The sequence below is a fragment of the Lepus europaeus genome, chromosome 2 (assembly GCF_033115175.1).
Source record: "Lepus europaeus isolate LE1 chromosome 2, mLepTim1.pri, whole genome shotgun sequence".
Classification (NCBI taxonomy): Eukaryota; Metazoa; Chordata; class Mammalia; order Lagomorpha; family Leporidae; genus Lepus; species Lepus europaeus.
This window is the reverse complement of record NC_084828.1, coordinates 172800971-172819158: the sequence shown is the minus strand read 5'-3', so window position 1 is coordinate 172819158 and position 18188 is coordinate 172800971. Positions and strand designations below refer to the sequence as shown.

At 44.8% G+C, this 18188-nt stretch overlaps 1 protein-coding gene across 1 annotated transcript in view; it reads right to left on the bottom strand.

The window, feature by feature from the left end:
• The window catches only part of STAC (SH3 and cysteine rich domain), a 138771-nt gene that overhangs the window by 48797 nt on the left and 71786 nt on the right, over positions 1-18188 (bottom strand). Inside the window, exon 3 of the mRNA XM_062179691.1 lies at positions 872-972. Coding sequence (XP_062035675.1) covers positions 872-972 — 101 coding nt within the window. The remainder of the gene's footprint in view (positions 1-871; positions 973-18188) is intronic.

Here is an 18188-nt window from a genome sequence, read left to right as displayed (position 1 = left end):
CATTCTTGATCTTTTCTATAATTTTTTGGCAACCCTATTTTCAGATACCCTCAACTGTGGCACCAGGATGGAAGCCCATACACCTGAGATGGCACGATCAGCTCTCAATGGGCCAGGATGGTCCAGTCTCCCTTGGTTTCATCAACATGATTCTGTTAAAGTGGAGTAGATCGTTTTTACTCGGGAGATTTGCTCTAACTCCCTCCTGACTCCCTCTGAGCTGAGAGCCAATGAAGGATCAGGGTGATCTGCCATGCCAGTGTGCCTGGGACTGAGGGGTTTCCTGGGATGCATGACTTTCTTTCAAAACCAGAACAGTCCCAGGATGTGGGACTTTCAGTGCCAAAACTGAGAATCCCCACCTGGGAGAAGTTGATCACTCTATGAAGGCCTGGAATCCTTTTCCATGTGGGGCATTTGTCTGTTCTGTCATTATGCTAGTTAGGAAGCCAAGTTAGGTGGCATTTGGTCAGTGATTAAGATGCCTCTTGGGACGCCTGCATCTTATATAGCAGTGCCTGGGTTTGGGTCCTTGCTTCGCTTCCTATTTGAGCCTCCTGCTAATGCACACCCTGGAGGGCAGAAGGTGGTGATTCTAGTACTTGAGTCTCTGCTACCCATGTGGGAGACTCAGGTGGAATTGTTAGGTCTTGGCTTCAGTCTGGCCCAGTTTGGCTGTTGTAGGCATTTGGGGGAGTGAACCAGCTGTTGAAGATTTCTCTCTGGCTTTTGATTAAATAAACAAACAAACAAATAGAAACCAGTTGGAAGGCCATGGATTCTGGGGTTCCTTCCCCCGGGATTCAGGGAGGGAGTGAGCTCACTGGGAGAGGCAGTGCCTGGGCAGTGGGTTCCGGGGCCCTCTCCTTACCAGCTTGCCCATGCACCGCTGGGGTGTGAGGCCGTCAGTGCACTTGTGGTGGATGCTCATCTTACAGGCCTTGCAGCGCAGTCCATGCTTGGCATTGGTTCCTGTTGGCACATGGTTCACTTGAGTTAGGACACATGCTGCCCTATCCTGGTGACTAGTCAGAAATCTCCAAAAAAGAGTTCTCCTCTGACCATTGCATGAGGCTTTCAAAATGAACAAAATACTGTGCTAGATTCTTTTCTCCCATGTTTCCTATCTGAGATTTCAGCTCCGGTTTCTCCCCACTTCTTTCCTATTAACTACTCCAGAAATTGTCAGTCTTGGCTACTTATTCTCTCAAGTCAAGTTGGCACCTTCCACTTTCTTTACTCTTCATATGGGTCACCCATTGTAGCTTTTCTGCATCTCTACTGGGTAATGCAAATCCTGACATTTCACCCATCTTCCTATCACGGGCTCTGAGCTTGGACAAACTCTCAGGACAATAATTGATGAAAGAGCAGCGCCTAAAACAGAGTTTAAGTTACAGTGGGGCTGAGGAGGTCTTCTACAGTGGAGGAGAGGGGACTCAGATACAAGTCCCTGCCCAGAGAAAAGGGCGAAGGGGTGGGGTCACTTAGCTTCGTGGGATGGGGCAAAGGAATTGAGGAACAGCAGAGCCGTCCTGGCTGTTGAATGGCTGCACCGCAGCCTAAAGGACAGGAGCTCTGAGGGTGGGGCACTGGGAAGGAAGGCAGAGATGTAGATGAGGTTTGGGAGCTGTAGGAAGACAGCGGCGGTGTCAGGCTGAAGGTGGCTGGAGGGGGAGTCAGGAGAGGATGTCCAAATGCCATGTTTTCTATCTCCATGTAGTCTAGGTCAAGAGTATGTAGGACAAGAGCTGTCACCTGCTCTGCCAGATGAAAGCAAGGTGACAGCCCCCCATGTAGACGTCAAGAGGAGGTGTCAAACTGCATTTGCCCTTCTCAGGTGACCAGCACAGCTCCAGTGTATTAGAAAGAAAGAGATGTTGGAGACAGGGCTTCTTTGTAGAGTTGTTGAGGTGCCATTAATCTCATCCAGACTCTTCTACCCTGGCGAGAAGGTTGAGGGCATTTTGTTGATTCCTCAGTCCTACGGAGAGGATCTTCAAGGAAACGATTTTTTTTTTTTTTTAAAAACAGGCAGAGTGGATAGTGAGAAAGAGACAGAGAGAAAGGTCTTCCTTTGCCATTGGTTCACCCTCCAATGGCCGCCACGGCCAGCGCATCGTGCTGATCCGCAGCCAGGAGCCAGGTGCTTCTCCTGGTCTCCCATGGGGTGCAGGGCCCAAGCACTTGGGCCATCCTCCACTGCACTCCCTGGCCACAGCAGAGAGCTGGCCTGGAAGAGGGGCAGCCGGGACAGAATCTGGCGCCCTGACTGGGACTAGAACCTGGTGTGCCGGCGCCGCAAGGTGGAGGATTAGCCTGTTAAGCCCTGGCGCCGGCTCCAAGGAAACGATTTTAAGAGCTTGGCCTGTGCTCCCTGGACTCTAGAGAATGTGCAGCTTGGATGTGGGAAAGCATATACGTGTGAGACATGGGTGAACTGCATCTGGTCAGCGTACTGAGGAGCTGTGGGTAGGTGGGCAAGGCCTGTGATCAGAAAGCTTATCAGGATAGTGATGTGTGAGTAAAGAGAGCATGTGAGTCCCATGGACCAGATACGGATTGTGTAGAAAGCTGCCTAAGAAGCTCACCTGGAGGGGCAATGATTCCCCAATAAAACAGGTCTCTTTAGAGTGGAGAAATAAGAATTAATGTGTTCACAGAGGGTGAGACGTGGTCACGGGTACTCAACTGTGTGTAATAGCTGACAGCAGATGTGAGGACATCTCAGGGTGATCTGTAAAATCCACCCTCATTGCCGCTGATGCCTCCCCTTCCACCCTCATCTCGTCCTGGTGGCTGTCCTCCAAGCCAACATGTGCGTAGTGGCTGGAGTAATCTTTTGAAAATAAAATTGAATCACTTCCCTTTCTTGGTTAAACGTCTTCCGTCATATTTTTCCTGCTTTTTGTGGAGCTGTACAGAATGTTCACCCTGGGGTGAGCTCTGTGTGACTTGATGGGAGCCTGCCTTTAACTTTATCTTCAGTCACCCTCTATTGTTCATTATACTTTAGTTGTATGCCCTCCTTTTGGTTCATTGACTGAAAGGACCCTTTAATTCCTCAGGGTCTTTGCACATTTTTCTTTATATGCCTGACACTGACTTTTCTGTAAATCCCTCTTCACGTGGCTAGTGACCCATTTGGATAGCTTGTCATTTCTTCAATGATAGTTTCGTGAAAATACTTCACCTCACCTGTCTAAATTGTCATTTTCCTTTATTCTTTCACGCAGCAGTCTCTGGCTATCTTTCATGACATTTATCATAATTATTATTTATTTGAGTGTTTGTTTTTGCCTGCCTTTCCCTCTGGATTGTGAACTGAATGAGGCTAAGAACTACACCTGTTCAATGCTACTTTATACCCATTTCTGGGCATCATGCCCCATATGTCTATGGTTAAATAAATTAATGAAGAAATTAATTCATAGTCCCACGTGTAGTGAAGCAATGGTGACTGATTTAATTCATTGAAGTGTATTCATTAAGATGCAGAAAGAGTATTTAAGAGCTGAAGGGTACCTGGCGATCTACCTGTATTATTTCATTTTAGGGATAAGAAGCCTGAGGGTCTGAGTGGTAAATTTGCTCCAGGCCAGAGGAGGTCCTGCCTACCTTCTCTACTTGATCCAAATATGTCCTTCCTTGATTTGTTTACCTGTAAGACGCTTAAGGTGGGGCTAATTAGATGATTAGTAAAAGGGAGTGCACAGACCTGGTATTCCACTGGGAAGAGCCATAGGCAAACCCTAGAATGGGCAAAGAACTAAACCCTTTGGTGGTATTACCTGAACACTCTTTTCAGGAAGGCATAATTGAACAGAAAGGAGGTCTGCCCTCAGAACTGCAGAAGGAAGTTGAAGTGACACATAAACACGCCATGAATTGTCAGGTGTGTGCCTGCTCATAAGCACTAGCTGGGACGTCCATTTTTTTTTTTTTGTTTGAGAATAACCACTTAGCTGAAAGGCTGCTGTGCTTTCCAAAGACTAGACTTGGAAAGTAATGACTGACTTTTTGTTTTCAAATAGAGAACATTGTTTGTGCCCTATGTAGGAAGCAAGTAGAAACTTCAAAGAAGGAAGTATTTCATTGTGTGCTGGACTCTGAAATAATGTCATTATATATTAAGATTTATTTTCCTTTAGGCCCAAACACCATGACTTTAGTTTTCTTTGTCAGTTCTTGTGCATGCCACCATTTCCTATGAGTCAGGCCACCAGCAATTACTTGGTTTTAGGTGTTCCAGTTTCCACTGTGGAATAACAACAGTGATTGAAGAGGAAAGCTTGCGTTCAGTGGCTCAAAGAATAGTTCAAAGAAGTGACTCACAGCACAATAGTGGCATTGGTTCATTGTAACAAGATATGGAGAAACCATGTTCTGACTTGTTCCATTACTAGTGACCTCCATCACGATGCTGCACGTGACCCTTATGCCTGAGTGGGCGGGGGATTGTTCTAATTGGAATCTTTCTTAGGAAAGCTACAAATATTCCTGGGGCCTCAGCTATCTCTTTATTGGGTAGGAATAGTCGACTTATTCTCAGGGCTGTGAAAAGAGTAGTGTCAAAATGCAGATGCTCCTTGATTTACAGAGGGTTTACATCCTGATAAATTCACTATAAATTGAAAATATTCTAGGTTAAAAATTCATTCATTGCACTTAACCTACATAACACATAGCTGAGCAACATAGTACACTGTAGGGTGTCAGTTGTTTACCCTAGTGAATGTGTGATTGACAGGGGGTGAAGTTCATTACCACTGCTCAGCATTGGAGCCCAAGAAGATTCAAAAAATCAAAATTCAGCGTACAGTTTCATGGATACATTTACCTTTTGCATCATCATAAAGTTGAAAAAAAAAATCCTAAACTTAACTATCATAAATCAGGGACCGTCTGTCTATATAACAAGATTGCATGTGTTTAAATACTTGGACATAAAGTTATTTGGGTTAATGATGCTTAACTGAGCATATGAATTTGCCACTTAGTCATGACAAAAGCTCATGGAAATTACAGTCCAGGAATAAAAACAGAATGGTATAACTGCAAAGAACAAGGTTACCTGGAGAACTAACAAGAGGAGAAGAGGGTTTCATATCTCTACGTTTGGTGGAAAGCAAGTGGTGATACGGTAAGCAATGTAGAAAAAAGGGAAGACTGGCTTTATCAATAGCAACGTGGAAGCAAGAAGGCTGAGGAACTTCAAAAACTGTTGGGCTGGTGTTGTGGCAGAGCAGGTAAAGCCGCTGCCTGCAATTACTGTGCTGGTTGGCATCCCAGATGCTCCATTTCCAATCCAGTTCGGGCTAATGGCATGGGAAAAACAACGGATGATGGCCCAAGTGTTGGGCCCTTCCACCTCTGTGGGAGACCTGGATAAAGCTCCTGGCATTTGGCTTCAGCATGGCCCAGCACTGGCTGTTGCAGCCATCTGGGGGAGTCAACCAACAGATGGAAGCTATCTATGTCTCTGTTCCACCCTCTTTCTCAGTAATTCTGACTTTCAAAGTAAAAAAATAAATATTTTTTAAAAGCTGTCAAATTTAAAAATTCCAACAGAAAATGATTCCACAATCTTATACCCAGCCAAATTACCAGCCCATATGAAAGCAGAATGAAGATACTATCCAGTCTTTGGCGATGAAAAATAATTATTTTCTGCATATCCTGTCTTAGGAAATTGTTGCCTTAAAAATCAGGGAGTAAAACCAAGAAAGAAAACTACTGGATCTAATGAACAGTAACAGAAGAAATGATATGGAGAAGACACAAAAGATATCCCCTTAACGACAGCTCTACAATTATCCTAGACTGGAGCTTCAAGATAAACTAAGGCAGTAGATTTGAAAACAAAGGAACTTCAAGGTTTACTGATGCTCCTGAAGTTTGAAAATTGTAACAGATAAGTCATTTGACAGAGTTCTGGGATAATTTGAAAAAAAAAAAAAAAAAAACAAAAAAACAAACAATCATAGGTGCATGGAAAGGTAAGGAAGTGAGAAGAGCAATTTATAATTTGAAGGAAAATACACTTTAGATAAGAAATCTAATCATAGTACAATACTTGAACCAGAAGCCAATAATAGTCACAAAAGTGCATAAATTAACCACCTAGCTAACACAAAGTAGTATTTAACTACTTGGGAAGATGACATTAAGGGAGGAAAGAATGTAATATAACTCTTTTGGGAAGGCCACAGCAAGGAATAAAGAAACAAGGGTTGGTCCATGTGGTAATAGAGTAGAATCTTCATCTTCAATGGCAGAAAGCCAACAAATGCTTGATTAATCAATAAGTAGCAGCAGGAACACAGCATTTAGAAAAATTGAAATAATTGCCAGGAGAAACAAACAGGATGAAAGTGTCGACTCTCATAAGTGCATCTGGGATGAGACAGTCTTCATTGTAGTACTTTCAGTACCATTTGTCTCTGATCTCATATGCTACTGTGACAAAAAGCAAGTAAAAAGAGGTCTCTGGAAATATGATCATCAGGTCAGCCTCTTTGAATGCTGTGGCTCTTGGTGTATGGAGATGCAGGGCAGACGTGGGGCCAGTTTGTCACATACGTTACTGGTTCTCAGCTGGGCAACTGAGTAAGCGAAACCTAAGGCAGTTCTGAGTCTCATCTGAACACTGTTCACAATGATAGTTCACAATGAGAGGTTCACATGGAGTCTGTGATGGATCAGTAAATCCAGCGCTGCTCTGACTGGGTGTTTTATGATCAGGCTGCTGTTTACTACAAAGGATAAGTGAGTTGTCAATACAGAACCAGATGTTGAAGTCCTAGACCATGAAGACATCTACACAACAACGTTGGGTGAAAATATTGAGGACTTTTTCTCAATATCAGTGCAGAATCTGCTAAACTGGATGGCATGCTCTTGTTTCTTTTAAATGAAATTGACTACATATACCTGCAAAAAATTGGCCAAGCTCATTTTGATGAGATTTTGATAACAAGGCTTTGCTTCTCCCTTGGTCAAGTTTCATATTATGCAAGAGTTAAAAATAAAACAGGAAAAAATGATGATTTATACTTGACATCACTTAGCTACCAAAATAATTTGGAAAATGAGTAAAAATAAAAATATACAAGAAAAGCTGGCTGATTAGGGAACAACATACTGCACTAGGCTAGGGATAAACAGTAAAAAAAAAAAAAGTGTAGGAAGTGCACTCCTGGCTGAGAATTCTAGAAGAAACCACGCTGGAAATCCTACAAGAGGAAGAGGAACCCTGTGGACCTGTGCGGAGGGTACAGACACACAGGACAAACATGAACACAAGAACAACTGCAGCAGCCAGAAATCGTAGCTGGGGGCAGCCTGGAGACCGAGGTGAGACTAGACTGCACCGACCTGTAGTGATGTAGCCAGAAATCGTAGCTGGGGGCAGCCTGGAGACCAAGGTGAGACTAGACTGCACCAACCTGTAGTGATGTAGCCAGAGGGAGAGCATGGCAAGAGTCTGGACTGGAGCCATGGCGGGTAGTGATTGCTAGTGGTTGCCCGTGGACCCAGTGGAAGTAGAGGGGGCATGTTTATCTCGCCCCAGCATCCCTCCAATAGTGCCTGCTGCCTGGCTGAGAAAGGGTGGGTGCCATTTTGGGTTTGGGCGGGAGCTGCAGAAGACTTGGTGCAAAGGCACAGCAGTGGCTGAGACATGACACTGTCTTCTCAGTAGTGGCAGGGAGAGAGCAACATTCATCATACACCTGTGATCCAGAGATTCTAGTGGAGGGAATAATCCGCAGTCCCCACTGACTTTGAGCCTGGCTAGGAGGTGGCTGGGCAACCACGTAGGGCAGTGAGGTGCCCACAGCCTCCCAGGATCAAAAGGTCTAGGTGGAGCTGTCGTGAGGAGCATCGGCCTCTCTGTTAAATGGACATGCTGGAAGGGCAGAGAAATATCTCTGCACCCAGCAACTGTGGGAGCCTTGTGTGCTGAGACTGTGGGGACTAGTTGGTTACATGAGCAGTGTAGGGTGTAGCTGGGTCTCTGGGCAATCACTGATACAGCTCCACGTGCTCGAAGCTCCTTGGTTGCCTATAGCAGACCACTGTAGCAGGAACTGTGTTCACAGTGAGGACTGCACAAATCATTTTTGTGGTTCATATGGTGGTATGGAACACACTGGGGGCTAACACTGGGTCATTGAAATCCACCACACCCAACTTGGGTGTTACCCTGGATACTTGCCCCACTGTGGAGCACTCACCAGAGCTCCCTGGCCACACCCACTGTACACCTCTTGGTATTCACTGAAAGTACAGATATTCCATTAAGCCACAGAGGCATAGCTCAAAGATAAAAGCCCTCAGAGGAAAAACAACAACTATGAACTCCACAAATGCCTAAAAACAAACACAGAAATTCAAGAAGCAAGAATAAGGAAGACACCATGATCCCCCCCGCCCAAAGAAATGCAACAACATTTCAATATTAGAATGTGAAGATGAAGATATTGATGAAATGCTGAAAACAGAATTCAAAAAATAAATCATAGGATTACTCAAAAGCAATCAGAAGCAAATCCTTGAACTAAAGAAAACCATACATGACATGAATGGAAGTTTTTTCCCTTGAGTTCACAGTTTAAAGGGAAATCAAAATGAATTGGTAGAAATGGAGAATTCAATAGATGAAATAAAAACATGGTAGAAAGCCTGAACAGCAGACTTGGTGAGGCAGAAGAAAGAATATCTGAACTAGAAGACAAATCTTTGGAAATCCTACATTCACAACAAGAAAACCAAGAAAATAGAAAGCCTAAAAACAGTGTTGGAGATTTACAGGATACTATAAAATGACCCAATATATGGGCCTTAGGGGTTCCTGAAGGTGTAGAAAGAGAGAATGTACTAGATGGCCTATTTCATGAAATGATCACAGAAAACTTCTCCGATTTGGAGAAAGAAAGGGACGTGCAAGTAGAGGAAGCACACAGGACTCCTAACAGGCATTACCAGAAAAATCTTCACCACGGCACATTGTAGTCAAATTTTCCACAGTAAAACGTAAAGAAAAGATTCTAAAATGTGCATGAGAGACACATTTAAAATGAGCATTTCAAAGTTAGCATGTCTGAAATGGAGCTAGTGATATTCCCCCAGCTCACATCCTAGAACCCATTCACCCTACAGCTGTTCCCCCATGTCAGCTGATGCAGCACCATTTTTTAAGTCATGTGGGTCAGAAACTTTGGAAGCATCCCCGTCTTCTGTGTTGCCCACACAGCCTCCACGTGGAAAAGCCTGGAGCATTCCCTGCAAAGCAGATCAAGACCCAGATCCTTCTCTATTCTCCTTTTGCTGCATCTTGACAACTGACCTCCATTACTGTAATAGGTTCCTCACTGTCCTGCTTTAATTCTCACCTCTACCCTACCAAGTCTGTTTTTCACAGAGCAGTCAGAGCAATCTTTTGCAAATATAATGAAAGCTCTCTTATTCAGGGTAAAGGTGAAAGTTCTTCCAATGACCTCTAGGGTCACAGAAGATCTTTGTGTTCTGCCACTCTTTGGTCCCCATCCTCTCTGCCTCAACCCCACACTGGCTACACAGCTATCACTTAAGCACACCAGGCATGCTCCTGCTTTGGGTGTTGCTGTAGCTGCTCCATTCACTTGGGGTGCTCTTTGTGCAGAGTTCCTTCACCTTCTTGCAAATTTTATCTTCTCCATGAGATTAACTTCTGGCCACCTCAAGTGATACTGCTGTACATGCTGGATCTTTCTCACCCACTTTTCATTTTTCTTCCCATATTCCTTATTATTTTAAACTATCTATTTCCATCTATGCATCATTCCAGCCATCCATCCATCCAACCACCCATACAACCATTGTCTCTCCAACTAAAATGTCACCTCTATGAAGGAAAAGATCTTTATCTGGTTTGTTGACTGACAAACCTCAAGTGCTTAGAATAGAGCCTGGTATACAGGAGATTATCCACAAATGTTTGTTGAAGGAATTCCTATTTAAGTTTGAGAGAAGGAGATGGTGCCTGATATTAATAATAGCATTCTCGGCTGGCGCCATGGCTCACTGGGCTAATCATTTGCCTTGTGGTGCTGGCACACCAGGTTCTAGTCCCAGTCGGGGCGCCGGATTCTGTCCCGGTTGCCCCTCTTCCAGGCCAGCTCTCTGCTGTGGCCCGGGAGTGCAGTGGAGAATGGCCCAAGTGCTTGGGCCCTGCACCTGCATGGGAGACCAGGAGAAGCACCTGGCTCCTGGCTGCGGATCAGCGCGGTGCGCCAGCCACAGCGGCCATTGTGGGGTGAACCAACGGCAAAGGAAGACCTTTCTCTCAGTCTCTCTCTCTCACTGTCCACTCTGCCTGTCAAATAATAATAATAATAATAATAATAATAATAATAATAGCATGCTCATAAGTAAGAAAAGAAAAATATTTACTGAAGGGGGACTAATTTTCTCCAAATGGTTCTGCAAACTTACCAGAATTTCAGTTGAAATCTCAAAGGGGTGTGGGTGAGGGACTTCACAAAAATTGTTCTAAAATTAATCTTGAAGAGTACATGCCTGAAAATAGCAAATATTTCTGAAAAAGAATCCATTGTAAACCACAGTAGTGATAAAATCAGGGCTGTACTGGACAGCATAACCATAGTAGATTAAAAGATTAAAATGCTATCTTTCAGATTTAGGGTTTGATAAGAGTGACTTTGCAATTCAGTAGTAAAATGAGGAATTGCCCAACAAATAGTGATGGGTCATTCAGTTAATTATTTGGGGAAAAATCCAGATACTTCATTCATAGCATATTCTGAGAAAAGTTTGAATGGGTAAAGAGATTTAAATTAAAATTGAAACTACTAAATTCATGAAGAAAATAGAAAAGCTAGCTTATTTATGCTTGAGTAGAGAAATTCTAAACATGATTTCATGAGAAAAAATATACCAAAGATTGACAAGTTTGATTACATAAATATAGTCAGTAGTACAAGACTGAAGGCAGAGAGATTGCAGAAAATGAACGCCTTACATAATTAAGAGTATTTTAAGGAGTATACAGAAATTATAAGATACTCTTACAAATTAACAGGAAAATGTGAATAAACCCAAGCTTATGCAGATTGTTCAAGGATATAAATAGATGCTTTACATAAAAAGAAATGGGCCTGAAAGTTAAGTTAAACATTTAATAAATCATAGATTTAGTAATCAAAGAACTGGAAATGAGAATGGTAAACCATTTTTTTTTTCCTATCAAATGTACAAAGATGAAACAACAACAACAAAAAAACTCCTAAAGAGAGCATCATTGGTGGAATGTGGGGCAGCGTGCTGCTGGGCGGGGAGATGTGGCAGTGTGGTCAGGTTGACGTGGGAACATGCATCAAGTGCGGCATTCTGGGACACAGCGATTTCAATTCCAGAATTGGATCTTGAGAAAATAATTACTTTGCAAATATTTAACTACAAAATACTGTAGCTTTGCAAATGATAATAAAAAATTGGAAATCAACAGAATATCACCAAATCAAGTATCTGTTCATGACAGTTTGGTGCATACACAAGCAACGCACCTTTTTTGGCCCCTGAGATAATTTTCTAGTTAGTAATGATTGATAGAAATCTGAACGTCACAATATAAAGTGTCAACATGAGGGTAAAAATCAACATGTTTAGACAGCTCTCTCTTAAAATAAACACATTGCTGCATGTGAAACCTGGCAGGGCATATACTAGGGTGTTAATAATAGTTCTATGTGGGTGGTGAAATTATAAATGCTTATTAGTTCTTGTTTTTGTTTATTTGTATTTTCTCATTTTCTATAATCAGCATATTTTCTCTTTGATAACAAATAAAACATTACTTATTTTGAAAGATCGTGTTCTTAGTTTTGAAAATTGTAGAAGGGAAGTCGTGTTGAAACGAGAGGACTCTCTCTGGCAGTTTTGTTTTTGGAGTGCCTATTGTCAAGGATTGTGGTGGGTGGGTCGGGTGGGAGTCCCAAGCTTAGGGAACAAAGGGGCAGCCATTCGAGTTGACCTCCACTCACCACGCAGAGGCATTGGCAGCTGGAGGGCTTTGTCCTGGATGTTGAGTTCTGGCCCAATGCAGCAGGCTCACCTGCTGCGCGTGCCCAGGGTAGCTGGGGGCAGCAGGCTGGACTTTTCCCTACTGGACAACACCCTGAAGGCAGGGTCTTGCCGTGGGTGCTGGGCGCGTGTCCTGTAAAACACTACAGTCTGTCCCGGTTCAGTTGCCTTCCCATTGGCAGGAGCTGAGAGCCATCTCCCTTTCTTTTCCTTTCAAATTTGGTGGCTGTCTTTCAATGCTTTATTGCTTTCAAACCTCTTCAAATTCAAATTTTCTGGGCAGAGTTCCTCAGCCTCTGCACTGCTCACCTGCAGGGTCTAATACTTTTCTGCTGTGTGTTTGTGGCGGGGAGTGGAGGAGAAGGGGCTGTCCCAGGCACATCTGGCCACATCCCTCCCTCTTCTACCCAAAACAGCCCCAGACCTTGTCAGATGCCTACTGGGAGGATAGGGTGGCCAGAAAAAATGCAAGAAGTCTACTTAAATGTATATTTCAGATAATGAACTTTTTTTGTATAAGTAGACACCAAATGTTGCATGGTGCAAGTGTGCTCCAAACACCGCCAGTGTCTAGACCCAGATTCTTTGATTTTTTTTTTAAATCTGAAATTACAACTGGATGTCCTCTGTTTTTATTTTCTAAATCTTGAAACCTTCTGTGTGAAGCAGAACTGCCCACGGTTGAAAACCACTGATGAAGGGCAACAAATATTTTCTGTCTTCATTCAAAGCTGAGGAAACTGAGGCTTGGATAGAGAAGTGCTTGGTCTAAAGGCACAGAGGAAATGGGTGCAGAGCTAAGATTGGAACTCAGGTGTCCTTGTTGGAGTCCCTCTTTCTTGTGTACTGATGGGCTGCTCATCTTGACTTCTGAAAGGCTGAAAGCCGAGAGGCCATCAATCAGGGTCTCTGGACATGGGGACTGTGCCTGCCGCTGCCAGAATTGGGAGCTTTCCGTATGTTTTCTGTGACCCAGGAATTCGTTGAAGTTAGATGTTATTCCTCACTTAGCAGATGGAAGGTTGAGTACAGGGGATGTTCAACAGTTCCCTGTAGATTACCTAGTTGGTCAGTGACAGAGTTGGAACCCTAATGTGTCCTGAACACCGCATCTCTGCATGGTGTCCTTTTGCTTATATACTGCTTCCCCCAATCAACCAGATTCGACTGAAATGTTCCAGCTGTATTTTCTGGTTGTATTTGAAATCAGGAATCAAAGCATGAACTGGTCCACAACTTTCTTAAAACAATACCATTTCTGACCAAAGCCAGGCAATGGAACTACTTGACTTGCCTTTTGGCCATGAAGCCAAGTCTGTCAAAAGAACGAGAAAGGGAGTGAGCAAGTGGGCAAATCTGTAGACTGCACGTGAGCTCCCGAGATTTTAAGGAGAAGACTTCATATTTTGGCTGTTTCTACTCCACAGGAAGCTGCAGCTAAGAACTGTGGATGAGTTTGGTGGTGGGGGGGGGGGGCAGTTAACTTCTTTCAGAGTCCCTCCTGGGCCCAACCCAAACCCTGTCTTTCTCATTGGGTTTTCACTGACCTCTTCCTCCTTGGTAACTTAATCCTTCTGTGCTTGGCTTTCCCCAGTACCCTGCATCTGCCTTGATGGGTATCTACATGGGTATCACCCAGTTCTCTAACAAAGTACACTATGTTTATTAAGCACCTGTGGGTGGGGGAAAGAATGAGATGCATATGCAAGAAATGAAGTTAGGAAATTTATTGAAAATCTACTTTAGCTCTTTGCTCAACTAGTGCATTTCATTTTCTCTCTAGTAGGTCTTCTCTCTACTAAGGCCTTGCACTTAGTGACTTGCTGCACTTTGATGTCACAGAATTTAGCCATGAAGGTATCTTCAAGCCTTGCAACTCAGAGTGCGATCCTTGGGCCAGAATCACTAGCATCACCTGAGAGCCTCTTAGGAATCCAGAAGCTTGGGCCCCAGACCAGATCCTCTAAATCAGGATATTTAATAGGACCTTCTGGGTGAATTGTAGGCACATATTTCCTTACAGATCAGTAGCCTAGGAATAGAAAATACATGTGATGGAGTCCTTAATTTTGGGTGCATGGCAGACACCACTAATCAACTACAATAATTTTCTCATTCAGGAATGTGGCAGCTATAGAAGTTTCTTTGTAGTTCACTTCCGGTCAGTTAGTATGGAAGCCCGTTCCCCTCACCCCCACCATGTCCAGCCAGCATTCCAGTTCTACAGATAAAGAAACCACAGCTCAGAGAACAATGTGATTGACAGATACTGCAGGGCTCCTTCACAGTAGAGCTGGTGTGAAAATCCTAGCCTTCAGCCTCCTGGTCTACTGGGCTTCTTATCACACCATGTTGGGAAGTTAAGTGACACAACTCAGACTGGGGCCTACCACCGATCTTCTCTTTCTCTCCATCCCCAACCTCACTCTAGATTACACTTCCCAGTCCCCACAGTGTGGCGAACTAGAAAGAGTGTACGCTTTGGAGTTAGGGCATTATAGCTTAAACTGACCCTAACCCTTAGCTATCTCTCAATACTTGGGGGAAGCAAGGGAACATATTTTTCCATCACAGTTGAAATATACTCATGGGACCTTGATTAAAAATAACCCATCCCATCCCTCCCTAACCCTGTGTTTAATTGATAAGTTGATTTCCAAGTCTTCCAGGAAGCCGAATAATATGGGAATTGACCAGGGATTTTGATATGCTATCAAACAAGCAGAAAGGGCCCAGTAAAAAAATATGGGGACCCCAGGCCATGTTCCCCTGCTTACGTTCCCCACTCCTTGCTATACTATGTCTTTTCCAACCTCGTCTTGGCTTAAAAAAATTAATGGCATTCATTGTTTATAAATGCCTCTGTTGATCTTTCCTATTTCGGTTCCTGACTGCAAGTGGAAAAACTCTCTCTATTTCCCCCGCCCCTCACCCGCACTTGGCCTTAAAAATAGCATCGGGGGTTGGGTTGGCTCCGGGCCTGGTGTTCGGAGTCTGCGCCTTTGCCCTCTGGGTCACCGGTTCACATCGTAACACCAGGGCTGGCACGCTTTGCTTCTGCTACATGTGTTTGGCTTATGGCTTGGGGAGGAGGTGTCCTCACGAATGATCACTTTCTCATGACCATCTGGGAAACATCTGGACATGACCCTCTTGACTCCCATGTTCAGGATCTCTGTGACCGGGTCTTCTGTTCTTTTCTCAAGTCTGCACTGTTGGCCATCTCATTTGTTTCCTTCAAAATCGTTCTTCTAGGTCAAGGCTGGAAAATTTGAATTTATCTCCAGGTCTCCAAAGCACTGAGGTGACCAGTCCCTTCCAGCCTTCTCCAAAATGCTTTCCTTGGAATTGGACAGATGATTTTAATCAACCTGCTTTTTGCACATAAAGATAGCTTGAGTAATGGTGAACAGTTTTTGAGTTTTATAACCCACCAGGTACTTTCACACATTCGATTTTATTTGGTTGTCAGAGAAGTCTATGAAGTAAGTATTATGCTTTACAATATCATCTCAAAGCCACCAGGACTGAGAGAGAGTAAATCAGGTGTTCCAAGGTCACTCCGTCCACCTGCCCTCCAACTGCTCTGCACCATCCTGTCTCTGTTGGCCCTGCCCTGCAGGTCTGGATGGTGAGCTGGTTTGTGATGATCCACGTAGTCATGTCCACCTGCAGCACTGATGGTGACTATCAGGGCAGTGAATAACATGTCACTTTCTGATACAAGTCCGGTGGGACAAATCCCTTCCCTTGCCTTTGTTAGTTATATTCTAGCAGAAGCAAGCCACGCTAGGGAGCTTTGGTGTAACTCCTTAGGCGATGCGGTAAGTGAGCGAGCATTCTTGAGAAAGGCAGGGATGTGGTGTTAGTGTGCTTCTAGAAGGCATTTGGAAGCATTGTGTGAAGCAGGCGAGGAGACAGAGATGGAAAGAAAGCATTTAGGAAATGAGAGGGACTGACGCCTGGACCAGGGTGGGAGTGGTGGGGAAGAGGCAGGGACTGGTGGTAGAGAAGCCACCGAAGAAGACCTGGTACAGTGTGGTCATGGGTGGGCTTTTGGACAAAAGTGAGCAGGGGAGAGGAGGAAGCACCATCTGCCCTCCCAGGAGAGAGGACGTCGGTGACATGGAAGGTGTTATGGAGGAAGGAGCTGTTTGTCCCACTGTGGAAGTATTTAAACATTTCAGCATCAACAAGACACATGGGCAGCCAACTTCTGGCCCCTGATGTGAGAGCCTGAATCAGGGGAAAGAGGGCAGGGCGGCAGCAGCAGTGTGTGTTCCCACCGTAGCAAGAGAAGCAGGGAGACGGTAAAGCAGCCAAGTGTCTCCAAAGTTACCAGCCACTGAGCTGTCAGAGAGGTCTCTCAACAACAACAAAATGGCTACTCAGAGAAGGTTCCCTTTGCAAACAGGGGTATCAGGCTAACCTCAGGCAAAATGACAGGGCCACTTCTGGGTCAGGAAGATTGGTCTTTCTCAGTTTTAATTGCTTGTGATCCTTAGGGTGTTATCACTGGGGTGAAGACGGGGCCTGGACCTAAGGCTGCAAGGGATCAGGGACAAGCTGATGTGGCTGTGAACTCTTTCAACCATGTTCTCGCTCTGTCACCAGAAATACCTTTCCCTGACTGGAGGCGAGTGTGTGCGTGTGTGTGTGTGTGCATGCCCGTGTTTCGAGATGTGCCCTTGTCTGCTGTTGATTGTTGTGTTGCTGCAGCATGGAGTGCGGGGGAGCTCTGGTTGTCTGCAGTTTCTTTCCAGGTAGGCCAAGCAGGTGATGGAATGATCTCTCTGTTTCCATAGTGGGCAATCAGGCAGAGTTTGATAAGCTATAGATTAGAATACTCTAACAGGATTAAGCCAGGCATTTCTCATCCTCTGTCTTCCATCCATTATACCTGTGAGACTGTATGTGTCAAGCCCTAGCCCCCACCTGCCAGAAACCAAACAGTGAAACCAGGGTCTTACAAAGACTGCTTGGTAGCAGAAGGTAGACCAGAGACTGGTACAAACCAGTAAGATCCAACATGGCATCCAGACTAACTGCTGCCTGACCTCCAGCCTCATTATACCCTCACTGGAATGTGTTAGCGTAGTAGAAGTCACTTCCTCTGGCACCATGACAGTTTACAGTTGCCATGGCAACCTACAGAAATGACCATACATGGATGCAAAAGAGGTGGATCCTTAATTCCTGGAAATTGCTGCCCTTTTCCCAGAAACATGATGAATATTCTGCCCAGATAATGACATGCATTTCCTGGACACCATAAATGTAGAACCCCAGCCACACACGGGGCTGTCCTGTCTATGGAGCAGTCGGCTCTTTGCCACAATCTTTATTAAAACTACCCAGCTTGCACTTTATGACCTGCAATTGATTTCTATTTCTTGCTGAAGCCAAGGACCCACCTGAGGTAGAGGTGGCCCCCACAGGGACCACCGCTGTCCAGTACCACCTGGGTGTCTGGTTTCAGCTTAATCACAACACACGCACACAAACACCCCTGATGTTCAGAGCCCCAGGACACACAAAGGACCCTCCCATTCTACTCTACTGGCCCAGTTGTGTTTGGTGACACAGCATCCCCGGTGGCCACACAACCAGGGGCACTGTTCAGAAACAGGTCAGTGGACCACTGCCTTGCCTCCTGCTGAATGTGTAAAGGACACACGGATTTCCCAGCAGACCTCTGCCTGCGTGCATGGCTGGGGATGGCCTCTTCTAACAGATCCCCAGCCTCCAGACATGGGCTTTGCCATGGCTCAAAAAGCCAGCAGCCTCTTGGTATTTGTCCGTCATGGCGTGGGCTGGACCTCAGGCAAGAAGGCAGGAATCGGCAACAATACAGGCAGGACCAGGCTTTGCAGCTGCAAGTTCAGAAAATTCTCACGGTGTATCCAGGATTCACAGCTGTGTCTACTTTCTGCCCCACTCCCGCCTTTTCTCCACCCAGACTGCAACTTGAAACATTTCTCTTGCTTTCCTTCTGTCCTAGGAGCCTTTTCCATGTCTTCCTGGATGGAAAAGGAGAAAATACATAAAGCGCAGGGGGCCTCAGAACATGGCAGTGTGGATTCAGAATAGATATGCCACCATGC